General features: G+C 38.3%; 1 protein-coding gene across 2 annotated transcripts in view; it reads right to left on the bottom strand.

Annotated features, from left to right (window-relative positions):
- Window positions 1-526: 526 nt before the first annotated feature.
- ADAM23 (ADAM metallopeptidase domain 23) overlaps window positions 527-15,974 on the bottom strand; it is a 72,032-nt gene continuing 56,584 nt past the window's right edge. The window contains exons 25-26 of one of the 2 annotated variants that reach the window (XM_065637132.1): window positions 10,658-10,748; window positions 527-3,612 (exon numbers count right to left, since the gene is read on the bottom strand). In XM_065637132.1, the coding sequence (XP_065493204.1) occupies window positions 3,564-3,612; window positions 10,658-10,748 (140 nt within the window). In that variant the 3' untranslated portion in view covers window positions 527-3,563. The remainder of the gene's footprint in view (window positions 3,613-10,657; window positions 10,749-15,974) is intronic. The other variant, XM_065637133.1, reaches the window with a different exon arrangement.

Genomic DNA, 15,974 nt, shown 5'->3' with positions numbered 1-15,974 from the left:
TTGGTTGAGGCCTTCAAGATATTTTTAAAATAATTACATCATTTTAGACTTTTTGTAATTATCCAGATTTTTGAACTGCAAAAGGCTTCCCTCAAACTAACACACACGTACAGGTCTCGTTCAACTCTCTGAAGGCAGCAGGTGGCACTAGAGCAATCCCAGTAACCCCCCGGTGTGTGCTCAGCCCAGGGCCGGGTGCTGGTCCCAGCACGTCCGAAAGCGGACGTGAAACGTCCTCCGGGACCCAGCCTCGCTGCGAGGGACACAGCCTGACACCTTCAGTTAAAGAAAACTCCAGGCCATTTCCACTACTATAAAGGTGGTGATACCCCGAACACAGAAAGTAAATAAAATGGAGAGATAAATAAGGAAAAAATGATTGAAAAAGAAAAACTACTCCATTCCATGTTCATGACATTTTTAATACTCATCTTGCTAAGATGCAGAACAAGGACTATTGAATTTCCATTCATTAGCAGCCAACAAGATATGAATGAGTATTAACTTCAAACAAAAATGGATTTATAACATCAAGTTGTGCACTTAAAAAATAATTACAAATCATTATTAAAAGAGTAACAGTGGAAGCAATAATGAATATAAACCATGACTGATTAGGCTTAAAACATAACTTCAACTATTCTATGGCATTTCCTCAGACATTTGTCTTAAATTTGGTTGTGCAATACCCATCTTTGCATAGTAAAGGAAAATTGGTTAAACTCCAGTCTTAAGTAATCTGCTTCTTTTAACATGCACCTATACAGCTGTGAATTTGCCCAGGCGAAATCTCCGTTAGGAGGATCAGCTCAAATCAGTGAGATCATGCAGCAAACTGGAACAAGCTACACAGTTACCACAGTTTCTTGTCCAGATGAATAGATAAATAATGGAGCAAATGTATAGTGGATGAAATGGAGGCAGTGCTGACCAGGTCATCTTTTGATGTTGCCTTGTGATGAACAAATTAACACTAAATGCATGTGTACTTCCTAAAGCACAGCAAAGGTGGGATGTAGCACATCAACACCTACCAAAACCAGTTCTCTGTCTGCCACCTCAGCCTGTACCTACTCTGAGCTGCGTTGTTCACTTGTGTTGTGTGCACACAAGGCAGAAAACAAATGTGTTCTTCACATACACACAATGGCTGATGCGTGGGGAACGTAAATTCAGTCAAGAAATCATAATTCCTATGAAACTGCTGGTGTAAATAAAAAAGTTACTCCAGCACTGAACATATGTACATAGTAGTTGGGGACCACTGTGGTCTGATTTAAAACATCACATCACCCACTAACAACGTTGTTTGTGAAATGCTTCTCAAAGGTTTACTGCACAGGTAGTTTATGTATATCCAGTTGATTTTACTTATTTTCATTTTTGGTAACCACTCGAGTTTCTGTTGTGGGTTACAGTTGCTTTGGAAGCAGAAGCCAAACAAAGTTCAGGATTATGTTCCCAAGCAAAGTACTTTTTAAAGTACAATAACACAGGTGCCAGTATTTTTGGTTTGCCATAAAAGTTTTGTCACTAACTTCATTCTGCTTGAAGCCAGGCAGGATTTTTTCAGAATAAGATTTATAATATATATCAATGTATATTACCTGTGTGCAGCACCTTTAACTCATCACATAGTAAGTGTTAATGTGATTATGTTAAAGCTGTTTAAAAACATTTAATAATAACTGTCAACCAAAACAATACATTGCAGTTTTCTTGTGAGACTGTTGGATTGACCATTATAAGAAATATAATTCAAATGAGATTTTGTAAGTCACAGGAAATCTGCAGCATTTTCTTAATGATTTGGCTCTTAAAGCTAACTCAGAAAATGGATTTCCACTGAACAAAGACACAGTAAGCAGTGTAACTGGATTTCTGTTGTGACTAATAGCCAACCTTTAGATTAAAGCCAAATCACAAAAGTTTTAAATTCTGATTATCAGGTGCAGCAATGAAATGTTGAGGTCATTTCACTTACATAAACTGAGTTACCTAAGTTTTAAATCAAGATGAAAGGGATGAGCCAGACCATACAGCCTGATACTTTAAGGGAGGCCTGAACTAGACACCTTCATACCTTCCTAGGGGAAAAGTGCTGCCCAGCACTTCTCTGCAAAAATCTGTTTGTACACAAGATGTATCTAAAAGTAATTAAATTTCATGGGATTTTGTGCACTCTGTGGTGGTAACTAGCTCTCGATAGCCAAGGGTCAGAGTATTAATTTTGCATTATACTTTGAAGAGCAAGATGCATCAGGAGATCCAGGGAGTGAGTTACACATGTCAGTCACCCTTATGAGCCAGTTCGGGTGGGTGGGCACAAGGCAAGATAAGAATCATTTGTTCCAAGCTTTTAACATTTTGTGAGTAATTTAAGGCTTAAGTCTTTAGTTCACAGGATCTAGACAGGGGAAAAAAAAATAGCTATAGTTTTAAAAAAAAAAAAAGCTTGGCACTTCTGTGATTAGTTTGAGAGGGTGTCAGTTATCTTACATTATGTTATGGAAAATCTGTATAACAGCCAAAAAAAGTAATCCAGACTTGTAGTCAATACATAGATATGCATTTATACATTTTAATAGTTTTTGGTTTAAAGCATACAAACTTTAGATCACATCTGTTTGGCATCAGAACTCCCTGCATCTGCATGCTGTTATCTGTCTTTTTTGAGCAAGCCCAGAACATCTGCTGTACAACATGCTACAGAAAAGAAAAGGGAACAAAAAAACCCAAAACCAAACCCAACATCAAAAATAGATTTACATAAAGAATAGAACCTTTTTATATGGAAATCCTTTTCTCTCATATATATATTTATATATAATCTGTGAAAATGATACATCAAAATCTTATTTCCATATTTACACTTTTTCCTTCTTGGAAGATTTACATCCATCACTTGATAGCTTCCAAACCCAACAGCCTCCTGGCCCAGGAGACCAAAACAAGGTGGACAGTGGGCTCCCCGTGCAGGGAACTGCGCAGTCCAGCGGCAGAACGCGCTGCCTGGCTGGAAAGGCTCTCGGAGCCTGGAATCAGCTTCCCAGAGGTTTGTGTTTGTTGGGCTGCAGATTCTGCCTGGGGTCAGCTTGGTTGGTTGTATGTGAGCCATGCAGGTTACCCTTCCAAAATTAGCTCCTCATGCCACTGGAGTTGGATAAGAAAAAGGAAGTCATGCGAACTCAAGTGAAGTTAGAGTGCCAGCAGGCTGGGGAAAAAAATCTTCTATTTTTTTGGTTTGGAACAGTTCTCTTATTGCACTTGGTCTGTGTGTCTCCTCCTTTGTTGGAGGAAAGAAAAGAAACCACCTGATTTTGAAACAGTTTGCTTGTAACACTTGTCAGTTTATGTTAACAAGAGAAAGGTGAATGAAGTATTTCAAACTTATCTCCACAAAGGACAGTCTTCTACCACCTCAAATCCTAACATCCCAACCGTGTATTTATAGTTACTATTTTTCATGTTCTTCCTTACTGATTTAGTTCCTGTGCAGCTACAGCAAAGACACCATACCCAAAATCCAGTAGTGCAAGAAGCAGCTTTTGAGTCGCATTTCTTCAGATAGGGCCTTGTTGAGTTGGATCGAACCTTCGTTTTTTGACATTTCTTCCAGGTTGCATCAAAAGGAAATGAAAAGAGAAAAATGCAAGGCATTAGTTACATGTAACAGGAACAACGCCATTGCCAAGGCCATAGTAAAGTAAAAGGCTCACGTTGAGACAGTCTGACAAATAATGTCTCTAAGGTACAACAATTTAAGGAATTTGGTTGCATGTTTTCTGTAGCATACTATCAAGTATTAGTTTCCTTATGCAGTTTCAAGATCATGCTGGCATACAGAATTCAATTATTTCTGTAGTAGTTCAAGTGGTGCTCTGAATTTGTAGAAACTTTCAGCTCACAGTGCCATGTGTGTCTAGCAGGCCAAGAAAGCATGCACGTACCTAAAGCGAATGAGTCAGAACTGCCAGTACTGGAAATATAATACAGAAGCAGATGGAGACTTGAATTCTCCGAGCAAGTGCCCATTTCTGGCTACACCAGAATTTAGTTTAAGTATTGCAATGTGACAAAAGAGTGAGTGCCTCTGTGAGCTCTTACCGCACTACTGACCGTAACTGCTGTGAATCTTAGTGAGGTGCAAAATAGAGCAAAGACATTGCATTCGAAGGAGACTGGACCGTTTTGTAAATTTTGTGATTAGAATTTAATGTTAGCAGTGGATAGCAAGCTGGTTGGTGAGATCCAGTCTCCTGCGATACTGATATCCTATGTCAAACAGCAAGACAGCAGGAAGCAACAACAAAAGTTAGGTGCAACCTCCCCAGTATCTGGCTTTATGTGGGGCATCAAGCAAGGGGCTCATGCATTTAGTTTTAACATTGGGCATACACACCACTACTGCCACCAAACTGACATGCAAAGAATACAGAACAGGAATTCATAAATTCCCTAAAGCTACATACCAAGCCCAGGATTTTCTATTTTCTGCCGCCCTGCTAACTACTACCCCTGCTAAGTATTTAGAAATGTAGTATGCACAAAGTTTGCCTGGTGATGGAAGAGACTGATGGATGTAAGCAAAGGCAACTTATTTTTTTAGAAGATTTCTAGGTACTTGTTGTGTATCCTTTGTTTTGTTCTTGGGTACCAGAGCCTGCATTTTTGCAAGGTGAATGCTTCAGAATTGCTGGTTTCTGAAAGATCACGATGCTCATCTTTCAATAATTTTCTGTATATTAGTACTGTACTAATGCTCCTTTTGAATTAGGCTGACATTACCTCAATATCCTCCTCTGTACTACAGGTAAATTTGAGATAAGCAAATTTATATTTTCAGGCCAACCTGAAGAGCTGCAAGATCGGAAGTACGAATATAAAGTAATTTTGTTAAATGTGAGTTAAAACCTGCATTGTGTCTGCTCATCATGCCAGTTTCAATAGGGAAAGGACATGTCTGCTTCTCTTCCCCCTCCGCCCCCCCCTTATGTACTGTCTAGCATACTTGAATTCAAATGCTACCCATGAGCAACTAATTAGTCAGTCTCCTTAAAACAAATCATCAATGCATATAAAAAAATCCAGGTGACGCAACTTGCCTTCCTACCCTGCAGAAAGTGCCATACTCCTGTTCACTTGAGGAGGACAAGTCATTAAACGTACACTGAATTACATTCTGTTATCTGAGCTTATTTTCATTAAAGAAATGGACTTTATAAGTCTTATAAAGTACAAGGTACAGAGGCCAGGAACTATGCTAGCTTCCCAGTACAACTCTTAGAAGAAAACTCTCGTGACTTTTATCCTATCAGGTGTTTTCTAACCTGATCTCCACCAGTGCAGTGTTCCAGTGAGGACTTTAGCTCGCCCAGCAGCCAGGCTATGGGACAACAGGCAATGCTGTGCCCTCGCCACGCGTTCTGCCATCTGTCCAAACCATCAATTTACTCATTGCCTAGTACGCACTACAGGGAACAAGATACTAATCAAACCACTACCTTTCTTCACTTAGGATATTCTGCTAACAGTGTTGTATGAGAAAGAAAGAGTGAAGAACTAAAAGAATATTTAACTTAAAAGCCTGAAATAGTCTCTGAAATATGGAACATCAGGTGTAGTGTCAATAAGAGAACATGGTACACACGGGCAAAGCATTAGGAGGAGCCCAGCGCATCTCTGCTGTGAGCACAGTCATGTCTTATTCTGCAGGAACTGGAATTCAACTCTGATTCTCCAACGTGCTCTGACAACTTCATCCCGAATTACCAACCATTTTAATATTAAAATGAAGACTTCATTTTAATATTAAAATGAAGACAGTAGTCTTACTTAAATCGACAGATAGAACCAGTCTCTCTCTTCCCCAAGAAAATGACAATAAAAAGGAAAGTAGGCGAGTATCAGGTCCTGGATATCTGCACCTCTTGATAGCTGTGTATTATAGCAGTACAAGGTTCCTTCCAGTATGCTCCAGTAAAATTATAAAGGCAGGGGCAGAAGAGTCCTCTGTGGAAGGACACATAGGAGAATGATGCTGTTTCCCAGCTGGGAAGATCTTAGAACATTAACTTCTTTGTGCATTTAATGTTTTAATACCTCTTTAAATAACCAGGGTCAGCCTTTGGGTCTGTAATTCAACCAGAAAAAAATGTCTCTAACAGAAACAAAATTAGAGGTGATTCTGGATCAAAATCCCACACCATTCTACAGCACATCACTGCCTCTGTGACATGGTCATCTTTACAAATGAAAAATATTTCTGAAAAGTAGTTTCAAAACAAGGCTGTTTGTATATAAAAGGCTGATGTATATAAAAAAATACCTTGCTGCAATTATCTGCAGATTTTTTTTGCAGCTAATTAGAAATGTGATTAGATTAATTGCAAATCTATGCCTTTATCTGTGATCACTTAAATATAAAGCTTTACTTAAGTACTTAAAGATTTATCCAAAACCAGTATTATAACAACTTCAACTAACTAATGTGTTCACAGGCCTTCCTAAAGCATAGTTCAAATTTTGAAGAAGAGATTAAATAAATGACCTTTTGCTACAAAACTGATTCAAATTAACAAAATCAGGGACTAAAATTAGCAGTTTAAAATAAGACATTGACCTGCCATTTATTCTAGTAGTTTGGGAAAAAAGTGAGAAAATACCTCACATGTTCAATTCTGATGCTGATGTTTGTGTAGCAATGACTGTATTTAGGTCACGATAGAGGCTTTATGGAAATGCTGGTAATGGACCCAATCCTTCTTCCTCACCAAGATGCCATTGGCATTCTACTGCCTTATCGTGCAGAAAATGTTGAGGTCTAAATGCATCTACACATACCAGTTAAAAACCTGGCATCTGTATGGACTGGGTAAGTCTTGGGTCTGTTCATTAATCTTCCATTAAAGGGAGAGCAAACCCTGCAGCTCCTCAGCTAAAAAACAGTTGCTGGAACCAGAATTGTGCCTGTCATCAACTCTTCTCTGGCAACCCCTTTTGCATTCTGATATAACAAGCAGCAGCTTTTCATATGCATTTCCACATCACTCTTACTAGCATTGCCTCTTAGCAGCGGTGTTTTATTACCAAAAATTGCTTTAATACTGTTAAATTCAGCAACAAAAGCATTTAAATGACTTATATTACTGCAGTAGCTTTGCAAAAGTAAGTGAATATATGCTAGAAAAAAAAGTGAGCACAGGGTGCTGAGACTGTGATTCTAGCCAGTGCATAGAAGAACTACCATAATGGTCAAAACCTCCTTCCTACATCAGTCCTACCTTAAACACTGTATCTCGAAATCTTGCAGTCTTGCCACATCAAAGCAGACTTCACACTTCACGAGCGTCTGTTCCTTCCCCAGCAGCGTTCAGGCAGCAATATGTAGGACTCCCCTACTGCAGTCTGAACAGCACCAGCTTTACAGGTACTACGCAAAGCTCAGCTAAAGGAAAAGCTACTTCTTAACAAGGTTTCCACCCACAGCCTTTCACTCTAAGCCACCTGAAATGTGTCATGAGGCTCTGTGCCCCCTCAAATTGTCAATTAACTTTTTTATTTCCTATTCTTATCCACACATTAACTTGATTAGAAAGTTAACCTAGTACTCCTTCTTGAAACTGGAAGTTTGTTTGGTTTTGTATTTTTTTTTAACTTTGTTTCTCCAAACTTTCATCAAGCTTTCTTTTACACTTCCCCTCCAAGCTCCCCCCACCCCCCATCTCAGTTCATGAACAAAGTTTGCTTAGTTGCAGCTTACGTTTGATATGGACTTGACACCACAGTACCGTATGTTCATATGAACATCTGATAACCTGTGAAACAGAAATCACATCTCCCAGTTTGTAAAGCATTAGCTACCTTCTCTTGTATTTGCAGAGACTAAACATATCACTTCTTTAAAAAGGAAAAGTTAAAATCCTCTTGATTATCCTCATCTCTCCCTCCAGATATATCTAAAGCAAAGTATCAGAGGGTCTACATGTGCTCGCCCTCTTTTGTACACCAGCCAAAAAGCCTTTTCGGTTTCCCACTGACCCCCCAGAAGAAACATGCACTTCAAGCTGTGAGCTAGGCCAGGCCAGTGGATTTGAGGTTCTGCTACAGAATAAACATTTGTATCTTGCTCTTTTGAGAATAAGAGCATCAAGAGACACTGCCAATACAGATCCTCTATAGGGATAATGAACAGCTAAATTTGGGCATACGAATGATACCAGGATGCAAAGCTGAACAACTTGTGAGAGTAGTCTGGGAGATGTGGAACACAAAGAAGAAATAAACAATCAATTAAATACTGTGTTGTTCCAGACAGACAGGGATTTTCGTAAAGATCTGTGTTGGTGCAAGTTCTCAGGCTCAGGCGTCCCCAGCACTGCTGGAAAAGAGCAAAGGCTCTTAAGGCACAAGGTGGCTTAAAAAGAGGAAGAAACTGCCTAAAGTTTTTATACTTTAAAGACTTGTACTGTCTTTTCAACAAATTACCTTCTGCAATACAAATGTATTATTTAGGGATGAGTACTCTGTGGCTGGAAAGTATACGAATTGGTAAGTAAGACATATGCCTCTGATAGCAGAAAACTAGTCCAAAAGTATAATCTGTCATTCACTATTTCCAACAAAATCTAGCTTGGTTAATTCCCATGGGAACTCACAATATCATTGTTTCTTATGTTGTTGCTTTATATGTGCGTACAGTGGTGTTCTCAACAAATAAAAAATTCTAACAGAAATGTTAACGCGAGCCTTGCAGAAAAGTTGGCTGTATTTATTTAAAAAGCTCATCGCAGTGAAGTGCAGGGAAAAAAACCCCTCAGTTCTGTAACTAACTGAAATCTTCGTGTATTGCTTCTATGCTTTATCTAGATTAAAAGACAACTCTCCTATAATACATAGTAGGATACAGTGGAAAAAATGTACTTGTATTAGTTAATACTATAGAATATTTCCGAGTATTACAGAGGGTCTGTAAGAAAGTGTTATTCCCAGACTAGGCCTTTACACAGAAGAAATTTTTCAATCATACAAATGAAAAGAATCCCCGTTCCTTCTTGTGTTAACACCACATGCAAATCCATGCCTCTCGCTGCGTATTCTAAAATACACACACCTCATTTGAATTTCTGCCCTTGAATATAGATTTAATTGAACAACATAAATCAAAAATGCATAAATATTATTTTACTGTTTATAAATATGGAAAATACAAGTCTCAGCCATCTGAGACACAATGCAAAAGATATATAGGACTGAATTAAAATTACACTGTTTAGTGCTGCCCTGTAGTAACTTCTAAGTACTGGAGGCTGACCTAGGGGTATTTATTGTACAAATAAGTGGATTTAATTTATTTAACTGAGAAGAAGCTGTAAGAAAAAAAAATACAGCAGCTCAAGATAAGTCTATCAGCAGGAATTTAAAAGGCTTATGACGATCATACACCTATGCTTAAAGACAGATGTTTTGCTATATTTTGTATTTCACCTTTTCTTCCTATAGCAGGTGAGGAGCCCTGAACCCACTGAACCCCCAGCTCTGCAGCTCCTGCGGCGTCAAGGGGAAGCAGCATTTGACCTTTGTAAGTGAATGAACAGATAAATATGACCTGATCACTCCATTCTACTTTGCTAGGCTTCTTAATCTATTAGGGAATAATTTTTTTAATTCTCACCTCAGACATAGAAAATGAATGTAGGCCATATAAAATATTCTTTGAATTATTATAAAAACCTGATTGAGGAATTATGGTTTATTGTTGTATTACAGCTTAATCTTGCTACATATTATTGAAAAGAAATAGCAACTTCAATACCATGAGAAATTACTTGTTCCTGTGCCTAACACTTCTGTGATTTGTACGGTTTAAAACATTGATTCTAAATTTATCTCTTTTTTACCAAATATGGACAATGCATGTAGACATCACACTACAAAAAAAGGCAAGAATTAAATACTTTTGTACAAGACTCTAACAGTCACAAGCAAAATAACTAGTATGTTACCCTTCATAGTTATAAAAAGCATTGAACTAGAATAGGGTGAGAAATGTTTTCATTTTCTAGGAGTCAGTTCAAGATTTCAAGACATTCTCTCTAAACCTGAATTTTTAAAAAATATTTTGAGTTGATAATAATAATTAAAAAAAAATCTGTAACCACAAACAAAAGTTTGCTCTGGCACTTCTGAGTCAACTGTGTCAACACATTTGTTACTCAAAACTACTCAGCTACGGCCACCACTTACCATTTACACACATAGTCTTTAATTATAAAAAAGTTTATCACTTTGAAAGAACTGTGTTTAAAATAAACACCCCTGAAGCCCTTTGAGGGTTTTTAACCATTGTAGTCAACTTCTGAGCGCAACACTACTCGTTAGAAGTGAAAAAAAGACCTTGTTCCCTAAGTGTTAGGGTGAACTCATGACAGTTAAATTCATTCTTTTATTGTTCTTCAACTTTGCACCCTGATGACATCCACTAGTTTCAAATCAAATTTCCTCCTCTTGTTCAGTGTAATATTTCTCTTTATAGCAGTTTGTAGGTTGGCAGGGGAGTTAACTTAGAAATCTTGTAGCAGGAACTCAAAATTTTGTGATGTAAGCAAGAATTAGAAACGCCATTGCCACCGAAGAGAAGACATGCGGCATTGCTTACTTAAAGCCCCATCCTGTCCCCCCAAGGACAATAGCTGCTACCAGGATGGCACCAGCGATGGAGCCTATTATAAGATTGGTGGCACTAGGACCTGTGATAAAGGATTACGGTAAGACAGACATAAGAACCAACCACTTTATTCACATTAAGTGAAGCAACTGAAGGGTAGTCAAACAATTCAAGGAATACAGACAACACACAAGGTGATGTCTCTAGACAATTTCAGCAATCTCCATTTACTTTTCTTTAACAGTAAGAATGAACAAAGCTGTTGGTCTCTGCATTGTGCTATGTTGACTTCCACTATAGATAAAAACCTAGTGTTAGAGAGTAAATTCCATTGTGACTTAGTCCACTATCTAGTGAATGAACTGTCAACTGAGGACACTAAGATATTGGTGAATAATTCCTTAACTTAAAGCAAAAAACTAAGAATGCTTTATGTTTTATGACTACAGAAAATGAGAAGGAAAAAAAAATGAAAAAGCCTTTTTTCATGGAGATCCTGAAAGGTGGTAGGTATTTTAATATGAGCTGAGAGCATTTAGAACCAGTCGCTAATCAGAGTCCAGACTCCCTACAGTTACGTCAATGCTAAATTTACAAAAAAATGTTTGACAAAAGCAAAGGATTATATAAGGAACAAAAGTTGAAATAAAAGCTGTATTCCCATTAAGCTTTCCAAACATCAAAGCATCTCTCCAACATCCTCAAGAAGCTATTTAACAACAAAGTGGGGAAGGGTGGAACAGGAAAAAAGAGCAACAAAAAGAAGCAGCACAAAATATATTTGTGCAATTTTCTGAAGAGAGCAAGAGAACACCTGAATAAGATATTCATAATTGAGCCTTAAGTGCTCTATTTACACAGGGTGGAAGAAAACTGACAATAGGCTTGAGTAACATTTTAATTGCTCTGTACAAAACTTTCCAACTGTGCAGTCTTTGATGTAAAGCTAATTGCATCTGAGTTCAAGGCAAAATGAAACAAACCCAACAGTTCTTTTGCAGCATATCGCACACTTCTTGTTTAAACATTCCAGGAATAACCTTCAAAAACAGTTCTTACCTCCTACTGTGGTCTCCCCAAACCAAGCAATTGAAATTTTCCTATTTTAAATGTCTGAAACTGGGTTTGGAAAACTGTCAGACAGCTAATGTAAGGAAGGAAAAGGAGCAGCCAGAGATCAGCAAAGGAAAGAGCCAGGGCAGCTGTGACAAATCAAAGTTTTCGGCTGTTAGGTCAGTATCACAAAACCTTCTGCCCAGTCCCAGACACTACAATAAGTACATGCCCTCAATTTTAAAATTTACTGCAGTGACCTAACTTAATCACATCTGTTACATGTTTCCTGTATCGGTGCTTTTGGAGATCAGATTAGCTAAAAGGAAACAAAGGTTTAAAAATTGCTTCCTGCAATTTCTACACAAAGAGTACAGGAATATTAAAGACTTGGACTGAAAAGGAACATTGTGAGCTTTACAGACACAAGCAGTGCACAAATCCCACAACAATAATTAAAAGGTAATTCTTCACTATTTGGAAGAATGTATCATATTTGGACTTACCTTTGAAGTCACACCTGGCTCAAATCAACAGGAGTGACCCAGTGGAAGGTAAATGAATGCCATTTAAGGCTGGCTTCCAACAGCAGCCTAATGAGCTACTGTATCTGACTCAGAGCTATGGCTTACTCTGGATTTTATCAAATGATTGCACAGAAGAGTGAAAACACAGCAAGTGACTTATCTGGAATAAATTTCAGAAGCCTTGAAAAATTCTAAAGCTGCTTTCTTTCTAGCCACAGAATGCTGTTCCTCCCACACAAGATGTACAATGATTAACTGATAGTGATGCAGTCCTTCAGGAAGGAAATACTAAATGGCCACTTTTTTACATCCCTCTTCTTACTATGTTCCCTGGTTGTTAAATGTTTGGGGGAAGAAAAAAAAAGTATTTCATAGTGCACATGCGTTCAACAAAAAGCAGTTTGTTCTTTCAATACACAAAAGAAATATTGGTTTTATTTACTGTAAATAGGGAAGAATTCAATCAAAAGTTAAACAGAAGAGGATAATACACAAAACAATTTGGTTCAGCTAATAGAAAAGTTACTAAAATTATTTTAAATAATAAACGGGTCCTGATAAAAAACACTTTTCGGATCTGACCCAATTTTATACAGTGTCAGTGACTAAAGAAGTGATGTTCATTTTTAACACACACACGCACACAAAAAGGAAAATCCAGTGCCTGTGAGAACGAGGCTATCTGGTAACAGAGTAACTGATAGATGGCTGGGCGCAAAGGCACCTCCATGCCTCTGGAATAGTTTTTAAACTGTTTCATAGTATGCCAGCAGGGGCAGTTCTTATGAATGCAGAAAACCAGCTATTTTTCCTAGTAAAAAAAACCCGCAAAGGATACATTCAAGCTAAAGTTTCACTGATAATCAACAAGATAATAATCTCATTTCTGACTTCAATATAAAAACAAAGCCACTGGAATATTTATGATTACTGAACAGCAACCACTTGTCTACCAGAACAGACTTCTCCAATTAATAAATTCCAGTTTCGAAATACAGAGATTTAAGAGGATTATTGGTGAGCTGTTTTAAGACCATATCTGACTGCACAGATAAACGTACTTAAAAAATGGAACTACTTTTACATGTTATACCTTACCTTAAAAATGTATGGCTTATGTTTCATACAATTTCATTGATAATGCTTAATTATTAATAAACCAGAATTTTGCTACCAGCTCATTTTAGTTAGTGACATTTACAAAGAAAAGTGTAAATCAGTACGTTTCAGCTAAATAAGCTTCTCAAGTCACTGGGCTCAGATGCTCGATATAAATACATGCAAACTGAAAGGAAGAGGAGGGTTTTGACCCCCACCATCCTGTGGGATCATTTTCCGTGCAGACGATCCCAAGGTGCAACACTCTGCTGTTCTTGTTCTTTCTGCCACGCTCCTGCTATAAGCTGCAGACACAGATTGATAAGGGAAACTCCTGCACTGTGACCACCGGCCACACCAGCCTTTCCTGCAAGGCACGACCTGCTCTGGCACGGCTATCCTATCATCTCGTGTCCTCTTTTAGAACCCTGCTATAATCCTACTGACAGTGTTGGAACACACCTGAAATTTCAGTGGACTTCAGACTGTTCCCTAAATCTTCAATCAGATAGATTATACAAGAATTAATGTATTATACATTGGTTTGAAACTCTGCTAGTTGTCGAAGAGGCAAGTTTACTGCAGATTGTCCTGCAGGTAACACTGCACCGTGGTGTTTGATGTTGTCTTTTCTTGCCTGTCACTTCGCCAGCCAAATCCTCTGGTTTAAGTTATCCTGTCCACTTTAGGATGAAATCTGGAAAAAAGTGACTCTGCTATTTTGTCCCCAATGATTACGAAAATAAATTCATAAAGCATTAAGAAACTACAGTTATTTCAGCACTTTGAGGAAAAGTTTGCAATTTGCAAGTGAAGTGGGGAGGAAGAAGGGCAGGACCTCATGAACATGACCTCCCCTGTGGCCATTGCCAGCAACAGCCACCAGAGCCTGAAGGGCATTAGGAACAGAGAGGACATTTGTGTTCCCCACTTGCTTCCTTTAGACCAAGCAACAAAAAGTAGCAGTGCCTTGAGCGTACATTTGTATCTGAAGGAACCAGAGGACACAGAAAAGACTGATGGGATCTAGGTGAGAAGAATGGATAGAAAAAAAAAAGAATGATGAGTTAAGCAGTGAGTGAGGAGAGGGAAGATGAAGAAAAGCTGCAATTAGAGCAGAACGATACAGAAGCAAGGACAAATGGTCAGGGACATAGGTCAGAGCAGAGTGGATTGAGACAGTGGGTAAGGGGAGATAAAAATAGATGCATACATGGCAGAATGTCAGCAAAAGGCAAACAGTCCTCAACCTGTAGGTACATTCTCTGCTCTAGAAGCTGGGTCCCAAGCCTCTACAATCTTCACAGTCTTCAGTTCTTAGCAAACAGCTGTAAAAGCCACCAGTAAAACACTAATCTGATCTTTCACAAGCAGATGATCCCTTACCTTCTTCCTTCTATTTGTTTTTTATGAGTTGTCCTCTGTGAGTGCAAAGGCCTGTACTCTTCTGAGAATTTAAGATGAGTTTCATGCAACTGTCCCATTCAGCAAAAGCTAAAAAAGTTCTATCTAAGGCTGCAAGCTCAGACACACAACATGTTGCCTACCAGAAGAACTGCCTACGCAGCCTTAATTACAACTGCACATGAAAGCTTTTTACACAGTCTGATTGGAAATCACCAACTGTCTTTTTATGATTCCCCCTTCAGAGACCACACTGTCACACAACAGAGGTTGTATATAGTATTAGCTACAAAGTGAAGCTGGAAATCTCAGAAGAGCAGAATAACGGCCATTTATTCTGTAGCTTGCACAGAGAATGCAGAATGAATTCTTATATGGGCACTTTTATATGTCTATATATGTACATATATATACACACATATGTAAATCATGGTTAAAATTGAGGTAGTGGGCTAACAGTTAAGGTTAGTTTCATAAAACTAGGAAAAGACAGTAAAAATTGTTTATACATATAATTTACAAATAAATTCTGTATTTCAGCATTCTACTGCCTTGAGGTAACAGAATCCCAGAACACTCTGAAGCTTGACAGTAGAACTGGCTGGCTATCCTGTTATCATCAGCTTTCCTCTTCCTAGCCCGATCGGGTGACCTATGAGCAGACTGAAAGCCCCACAGCTTCGAATAAACAATTTCTGCATTTTACAAAATAGTCCACATTACTCATTCTATTTTGCAAAATAATCACAAACTTCCATCTTTTCTCATTATTTTTATAATTTGGTGTCATGGAAACATTTAGACATTTAATTTTACTGTGACAATGTAAAAATTCACATATTGTTTTATGCCCCACATTATCCCAGACAGGAGAAGGTTCAACACTGCATGAGCAAAACCACACGACAGAGACACAGTCAAATCACACGACAAATACGGTCACCACATGACAAAGCTCATGGGGAAATACACAAAGGGCTTGGCTGCGTACGGTTACCTCACACACTAGGCACCAAACAGAAAACTCAAACTAAGAAAAGTGCTTACTCTATTCCCCACCCTGTGCCTCCAAAAATCACCCCCAAGGCCAGAATGGTCCCTGCCACTGCACCTATCAGCCTGTTAGTGGCCATGCTCACTGTGTGGAGGGAAAAGGGAAGATTCTTTAAGGAAATTATCACGTATATGTCTGAAATGAAAACATGAAATAATTCCTCAAAGGAGTA

This window comes from Caloenas nicobarica, chromosome 6 (assembly GCF_036013445.1).
Source record: "Caloenas nicobarica isolate bCalNic1 chromosome 6, bCalNic1.hap1, whole genome shotgun sequence".
Taxonomy (NCBI): domain Eukaryota; kingdom Metazoa; phylum Chordata; class Aves; order Columbiformes; family Columbidae; genus Caloenas; species Caloenas nicobarica.
The sequence above is the reverse complement of the archived record's forward strand: the minus strand, read 5'-3'. Positions and strand labels throughout refer to the sequence as shown.